At 39.4% G+C, this 8,494-nt stretch overlaps 1 protein-coding gene across 1 annotated transcript; it reads left to right on the top strand.

Moving 5' to 3' along the window:
* On the top strand, window positions 1-6,855 carry LOC144627952 (uncharacterized). The gene is made up of 2 exons (XM_078485975.1): window positions 1-402; window positions 4,533-6,855. Exons 1-2 carry the CDS (start codon window positions 307-309, stop codon window positions 6,180-6,182), a joined length of 1,746 nt encoding a protein of 581 aa, XP_078342101.1. The 5' UTR covers window positions 1-306; the 3' UTR covers window positions 6,183-6,855.
* The last annotated feature ends 1,639 nt before the right edge of the window (window positions 6,856-8,494 follow it).

The raw sequence follows: 8,494 nt of genomic DNA on the forward strand, positions 1-8,494 counted from the left end.
GAGTGCGAACTCCTGTGGGTCATGGAGTCTGTGGACAGACGTTACGTTATTTGGAAGGTCACGCAACCATTCGACGCATCCCTATTTGGTATGTCACTCTCTCGTTACTAACATAACATCACACCGGAAGTTGATAGTTATGCAACTTGGCACGCGTTTCTGCAAGTGTTTCATAATCTGACATTTAACCAGCAATCACAACGCTATGCTGATGCTTGTACGAATTACAATCAGAAATAATGAAAAGAAATGTTTCTAATGCAGTGAACTGAAGACCTTTCGACCACACAAAGGAAGAGACGTGAAATGGCCCAAGGACACATCGAGGACGTCCTTGTATTAACAGAGGAAGAAGAAAATACGCCATTGTTTGTCAGACCAGGGTCTCGACGCGCTGTTCAGGTGAGATATATTTCGTTTACAAAGAAACGAAGGAGCTAGAGTTTGAAAGGACGACAAAATCAGCTATTAACATTGAGTTTTGTTTAGCTTTAAATGAAAGTCATCGCTTCCACTTCACAATCTAGAATATAAAGTATTCGACATCATTATTCGGACAGACGGACTAAATAATAGGCTAATAATATTTCTGGGGGCGGTTCTGGAGGACGAATTCATCATATAAACATGATCAGGCCCGTACATTTTTTTTCACAGTTTACCTTGCCCTATTGTCTCCCCTTACAAATCTTTAAGGCGAAGTAATGAGCGTTCAGACATCGTCTTTATACCGTCAGACGAAAATTAAAAATAGCGCGTGCCTTAAAATAACACGCTTGATGTTACATGCAATATCATGTGGCTGTTGTGTTATTTTTAGCTAGTTTTGCTTCTAAAGAATGGCTCCCATTCACAAACGCTTTATAAGAGAGTCGATATTTCGCAAACGTATTGTTCTAAATTGTTGTGTAAATAACCTGAGATCATGCATGCTAGGGCCCACGTTATTAGTTAATTAACCGGGCAGAGACTGGGCCGGCCCGGTTCATAAATCGCCCGGAATTTTGTCGTTGTCGTGTCGGTAAATCGTTCCAGACCCGCTCGGCCGCTTCCTTGGCCAGGATTCAAATCACGCACTTTTGATATTTATTCGGCAGGAGCTATTAAACCCGGCTATTAAATCACTCTTCTATTTTAAATTTTATCTAAAACCCTGATTTCTGTTAAGCGTGAAATATATATTTTTGTGTTATTCAAGCGTTTGGATTGCGAAACCGGTTATTGTTTTGACAGATCCAAACCGCAACGTCAGTCACGCAATGTTTTTGCAGCAAGCTTTACGCATAACTGCTTTAAAAAAAACGGCTGGTAGCCAGAGCATTTTTGAGCCGGAATACTTTGAAGATGCTTTCCTTTTAATAGGAAGAATTATGTCCATTTTCATCCGTGCACAGTTGAGCTGGCAAAAGTCGCGTATCAGAGACGATTGAATGTTTGCACAGCAAAATAATCTTATTTTGGTTCTTTGATGTAAAAGCTTTACTTACACACTTCCCAAGTCTTCAGTAAACAAAATGGTAATGTATAGTATTTCTACGAACTATGATGGTATTTGTGAAGGGATCCGTAAAGCCAGCAAGTAAAACAAATGGTCTGCAAAATGAAAATGAAATCTTGGCGCGGGTAATTTAATATTTGTAATTAAATTCTACCACGGCATGCAAAATTTCACGGTTTTGAAATTTTCTAAATCTTTTTGCCTTTTAAAGTGTTTCTTGACCCCATCTTGAATAAAAATTCATCTAAAACTTTTTTCATGTTTCCTTTATTTTTTCACGTTTGTATTAGTTGCCTTTTTAGGCTTTTGAAACGAACGCGGCATCTATTTATAGATTAAGGCACCGTGTGATGTTTTTTTAATACACATATTTGCGTTATTTGTCGTCGTAGTTCACTCGGCCGCTTTCTTGGCCAGGATTCAGATCCCGCACTTTTGATATTTACTCAGCAGGAGCAATTAAAATTTTTTCTAATACCCCGATTTCTGTTAAACGTAAAAGATATATTTTTGTGTTTTTATTCAAGCGTTCGACTCAAGCGAGTACTGGAGTCCGAAACCGGTGATTGTTTCGACAGGTCGAAGCTTCTTTTACATCAGTCACGCAATGTTTTTGCAGCAAGCTCCTGCATTTAAAAACGGCTGGTAGCCAAAGCATTTTTGGTCCAGACTCTACTTTGAAGATGTTTTTCATTTAGCAAGAATTCTGTCCATTTTGTCCATTTCCATCCGTGTACAGTTGGGCCGACAAAGTCGTGTGTCACAGACGAATTGAATGTTTACACAACAAAAGAACCTTATTTTGTTCTTGATGTAAAAACTTTACTTGCACACTTTTCAAGAACTCAGAAAAAAAAAATGGAAATGCAAAGTAATAATATAATAATTTCTTCAAACTAGAATGGAATTTAAATCGGTAAAGCCATCGTGTGAAATAATAGACGGCAAAAATGAAAACTTGCCCTTTGGCGCGGATAATTAATTAAATTTTAATGCAATTCAATGTTTCTTCGCCTCATCTTGAATCTTTTTTTCACATTTAGTTGGGATTTTTAACAGTATCTGTTATCTAATACGTGTGATCTAATGCATGCCCTTTTTAGTCTTTTTATTTTCTTTTGTAATTTTGTTGAGAAGTTTTTCTGTTATTCTTGATATTTGACTCGTTTTATACGGTTTTTTATTATTTATGTGACTCGTTTTATTCGAGCAGGAGCCAATACTGTAATTTTCTGGTTACTCCGCTCTTTTTAGCGAGAAATATAAAATATTTATTTTTTGTTTTTCATTCACGGGTTTTGAGTTTCAGTCGGAATCGAACGGCGATGGAGAAATGACCTGCAATGAATCACGCAATCAAGAACTCGCGTTTGCGTGACTGCTTCCCAAAGTTGACGTGAAGAGCTTGCATGTTTGAAAGCTAAAAAGCTTTCTTATCTTGTTCTTAGTCCCATTTTTTTGGTGTGGTACATTTTTAAAAATGTTTAAAAACGCTTCTTAGTTTTTAACGAAATCTTTCTAATTGTTTGTTTGTTTTGGTCGGAGATCATTTGTACTGCCATTTAACTGGTTTGAGTTCATTTATTCAAGATTGCACACAAAACGTTTTCAATACATGTACCTAGGTTATTCAGTATTCAGAAAAAAATAAAAATTTGAAAGCCTAAGCAGGAATTTGTCCAAGCATGGACAAACAATCCACAGACTTGCGTGTTACTCAGTTAAATGGTATTTTAAAAGTTTTTGCTGTACTTGCCCATTCAAGTAGTTAAACATTAACCGCCCGGTTTTAAGCATTAAGCTTTAGGCGTCTTGTTATCAATGCAAAGTTGATGGAGGTTAATAAACCGCCGTAGTGGATTTGGAAGCTGACGTTTCGAGCGTCGGCCCTTCCTCAGAGCATTTTAATTTTTTTTTTTTCAGAGCTGGCACAAACAAGCCTCATGAACAAAGCAATCAAAATCTTTAACCCCGATCAAGTCTTTGATATTAAAACCGCATTCATCCATCGCCGGGCCGGGGTCGCAGGCAAATATCACTACTGACCTAACACAACTTGGACTGGATAGCTATGTTTTTCTTCTGCTCTTGTCTATTTTTTGAGGGGAAATTACAAAGGAAATCAAATCCTGGGTTAATTTTAAGTGTTCGATGATCAGTTATCTTTCCGAAACGTGACCATGCGAATCTTTCGGCTTGATAAACGTAAAAACAAACCGGTGGCATTTTTCCGGCAATGTGAGGTATATTACCTTTTTTGGATTTTCCCGGCACGTTTCAACCTTGGATAACGGAAATATCCTGGACTGATTGTTTTACATAGGAAGGATCGTTCAACATAACGCACTGAAAATAAAAGACTTTTGAAGTTATAGTCACGTTTGCCGTAATCCGTGTAACACCCATGTATGTTTACGTTTCATTTTCTTGTGACTTCTACATGTTCTACGTGACCTGAAAGAACGCGCCGCAATTTTCTATCAACTTCAATCAACCTCTGCTAATCTTTGAAATATCAAGGGCGTTTCTAAGAGCTGCTATTCCTACTGTAAAAATCGTGGTCTTTTTTATTCAAAAAGCTTTTGCGTGGACCTCTTTGGGCAGGGATAATTGACTGAGGGTACTTTGCGTTTCAAAAATGGTTGTGATAAAATTTGGCAAAAATCTTCTTCTGAAATAAATCTTCTTCTGCATAAGTTGCATATGAAAAGCGTTTTTGGCGCGCGCTGATTGGCTTGTTCTTTGGGAGAAATAAACTAGTCAAAAATCATCCTTTCGGGCTATATTATCTCACTGTTTTAGTATATATTTAAACAGCTATTCGCCTCAGTGTTGGTGGCCGCGAACGCGGAGCGGTAAATATCCACCACTAGCCACCTCCACTTTGGTGACTACCGTAGTTGTTAGGGTTGAAGGTGCTATTTAGGATTGGGGGGTCGATGGGTTTGGGCGTGGTCTTAAAAATTAAGGTTAGCAGAATTGGACAAAGTAAGCAAAGAAAACTAAATTTATTTTTATTCCCTGTTTTTATCAGATATTTCCAGGCCGTGAAGGGACACAATGGAAGATCACCAGAGTGTTATTTTCCTTCCTTTATCCGATATCTCACGTGACCATTGTTATTTCACTGGCGTCGTTCTTTGTCACGGCTTTCAGCTTCGCCATAAACTGTGCGCTGGAAATGACCTTCGAAATGTTTTCACCTTTGGGGGACTCCGAGAACAATCAGAACTTTTACACGTGCTGCATGTTGATTCTCCTCTGCTGCACAATGTTTTTAGTGTGTTTTGTGTTCTCGCTGTTCTGGGAAATCATAAAAGTCGCTGTGGTGAAGAGGTCGCTCAAGTTCAGAGTAGTAAAAGTCATGATTTTTCTCGCTATCTTATTTAGCTCGATCATCCACGCTGGGTGCGCGGATAAGAACTTTGGTCTCATGACATTTGTCCGCAGTTGTCTGATAGTTTGTTGGTTTGCAGCCTTCATAGTAGCAGTAATTGGCTTAGTTGGTTTGCTAGTGTTCTGTTACACGGAACAAAGCCATGAAGCATACGCCATAGTACTTATTCCAATGTGTGTCCCTTTTGTCTTGTTCTCGATTTTCTCGCCCGTGTCCTTCTCACTCGTCGATGCATCAACAGGAGCCGTTTGTTTCGCGTTTTTCTACCCGTTTCTCACAGCCTGCCTTATTTTATACGTCTGCTTTCGAGGCTGCAGGAGACCAAATGGGGAATACTTTGTTATAAAGAAACGCTTTGCCGTCATGTTCTTCGCCGCTTATCTCGCTGTGTTGATCTTGGTTGGTACGTCCCGCGCATATTGTGAAAAACATTGTAGTTTCCCTCCACTAAACCACACGAAAACAAGCGATTTCTCTGTTACAGAAAACAACGCACCCAAGTACCCCATCTGTGGTAAAACGTGGACTCCTTTGCGTTTAAACATCGCAGATGTGGCATATCTCTCATATATCGCCTACGACAAGAACTGGAACAAGCAAGATCTTACCCAGTCAATCAACAGTTATTTTCTTGATCGAGGAGGCAAGTGGAATATAAGTTACATATCAGAGGGAAATCCTAGGTTTTATCACCTGCTTGAGGAAACTAAACAAGTTCATATCATCGGTATACGAGGGACCGCATCAGCAAGTGAATGGTTTGAAAACCTCAAGTTGTGGAGTGAGATCATCAGTTACCAGGTCACCTCCGTGGCTCTCCCTGTGCAAAATTTCCCATTAGACTTTGTGACGTCATACGTCTCCGCGACATCGTTTCTTGAAAGACTGCTGCATCACAATCGCCTCGACTTTGTCTTTTCTTCAATCGAGTCATACGTTCAGAAGATAAATCGGACGAAAGGAAGCAGTGTTCTTCTCACCGGTCATTCCATAGGGGGAGGCCTGGCTAAGATTGTAGGAAGCCGACAGAAGGTAGAAGCTGTGTCGTTTTCGAGCCCAGGGGAGGTGTACATCCGAGACAAATTGAATTTTACGTTACGTGACTTACAGCGTTACACCACCTCAGTCGTGTCACGCGACGATATGGTCACGTGGGTTGATATTCACGGCGGATTAGTCCAGTATATTGATTGTAACGCCAGCGGGTATGTTCAGTGTCACAGTATTGTTAACACGTACTGCGAACTCAAGAGAAGTTGTGGTTTCCAAACTCCCGTCATGTGTTGAACTGACTCGGTTAGTGTTATCCAATTTACTCCCAAGAGTGTTTCAGCTAACAATTTGGAAACTGAAAAATCTTAATGTGTTTTGAGACTGAACACAAAATTGAACCACACAAAACTCAATAGCTTACATTTAAATGGTCAGGCACATCATTCACAGACTTGAACGTGACAGCATGATAAACAGTACTACATGAAAGTACTGCTCAACAGCTTTCATTTGGATGGTCACATTTTCAGGTCCAACTTTTAAATAAAACCACAGTGTTAAAAAAATGACGTTAAGCAATCAACTTCAACTTATTTCAACCGCAGTAACGCCTTGATTTTAACTGTAGGTTCCTATATACCACCAATAAAAGTGCGTTGTAGAAATTAATCGGAGAGTCATATAAAAAATAAACCCCCTTCTGGCTTGCTGGCAGATTGGAGGATAATGCCCTTGGCTGAAAGATTGTCCTCAATATTTCACAGTTGCCCTTGAAGCTTCGCTTCTCGGCCAACTGTTCATTTTTCGGACAATCTTTCAGCCTCGGGCATTATCCTCCAAAATAACAGCCGCCTAAAGGGGTTTATTTACTAATTAGTTCCCATGTGCTAAGATAGTTTACCTTCCTGACGAAGTCTGTAGTTATCAGACTAAACCGTGCCGAGTAATAATAAATAGTTTAAAACAAGATTTGTCGCTGTGTACTGATTACAAATGACGTAAAAGCTCTGTTAAGCACCCCCCCCCCCCCCCCAAGGACACAACGCAGCGCCCTCGGAGTCGAGCGCGCTAGGCTTTAGGCCACCGCGCCTCACGCACACGACCGATGGAAGAACCTGTCCAAATTAATCGCTCTTACATGCTAGCTATGGTCACTTCGCAAGGTTTACAAGCACTGAAAAATGTTTTAAATCTCGCGAAAAAAATAAACAATGAAAAATAAAATAAACTCGACGGACTTATAACGGGCAGAATTATTTTCGACTGTCGACCCGCTGCTACTCGTCGAATCGTCAATTCTCGAAAGTTGGATTTGCTTATCGCTAGCTAGATTTGCAAAGAAAAGAAAAACAATAAGCTTGAAACGCATAATGTCTAGCTGAAAAAAAAAAATTTAACATTTGTCTGGTTAATAATAAGAATCAAGAATCAGCGACAGGTTTAAGAATTTCGCATTGACAAACGCAGAAGTTACTAAAGAAAGTCCAGAAAACAAAATTAATAATGTGAAAGCTATATATTGCCGTTGTCAACGGAGAAAAAGGAAAGGGTTTTCGTACCTGACCCTTCGGCTAAAAGAAGAGCAGAAGTTACCATTTCAATGCAATAAATTACCACATTCGCATAGGCTGTTGATGAGACTTCGACTTAGTACTCGATGAAATTGAAATGATAACTTCTGCTCTTCTTTAGCCGAAGGGTGTACGAAGACCCTTTCCTTTTTTTTCTGTTGACAACGGCGATAGCTTTCACATTATTTCCTGATATTTGTTTTGTTTTCTTCACTTTCATTAGTAACCGCTGCGTTTGTCAATGCAAAATTCTGAACCTGTCGTTGATCCTTGATTCTTAAGTTTGATCCGATGAAATTATCAACCAAGCCAAAGCCTTCTGCTCTCCTTTTTGCCAAAGGCTAAAAGAAGAGCAGAAGTTACCATTTCTATTTCATCGAGTACTAAATCGAAGTCTCATCAACAACCAATACTGAAAAAGAACCACATTTTCAGCAATTGGCTTTCTTATTTTAGTCCAGGCTGTAATAACCAAATGACCGCTGTTAAATTCTTGTAAAGGCAATCGCCGTTTATATCAACGACGAGGAAGAGTTTTTGTACAGTGGTCGCTGATGGCAGTTCAGTTCGAGTTGGTAATTTATTGCATTGAAATGGTAACTTCTGCTCTTCTTTTAGCCGAAGGGTCAGGTACGAAAACCCTTTCCTTTTTCTCCGTTGACAACGGCAATATATAGCTTTCACATTATTAGTTTTGTTTTCTGGACTTTCTTTAGTAACTTCTGCGTTTGTCAATGCGAAATTCTAAACCTGTCGTTGATTCTTGATTCTTAAGTTTGGTCCGATGAGATTATTAACCAAGCCGAAGCCTTCTGCTCTCCTTTTTGCCAAAGGCTAAAAGAAAAGCAGAAGTTATCATTTCAATTTCATCGAGCACTAAGTCGAAGTCTCATCAACAACCAATACTGAGAAAGAACCGCATTTTCAGCAATTGGCTTTCTTATTTTAGTTCAGGCTGTAATAACCAAATGACCGCTGTTAAATTCTTGTAAAGGCAATCGCCGTTTATATCAACGATGAGGAAGAGTTTTTGTG

This window comes from Oculina patagonica, chromosome 10 (genome assembly GCF_052425735.1).
Source record: "Oculina patagonica isolate OP01 chromosome 10, crgOcupat, whole genome shotgun sequence".
NCBI lineage: Eukaryota > Metazoa > Cnidaria > Anthozoa > Scleractinia > Oculinidae > Oculina > Oculina patagonica.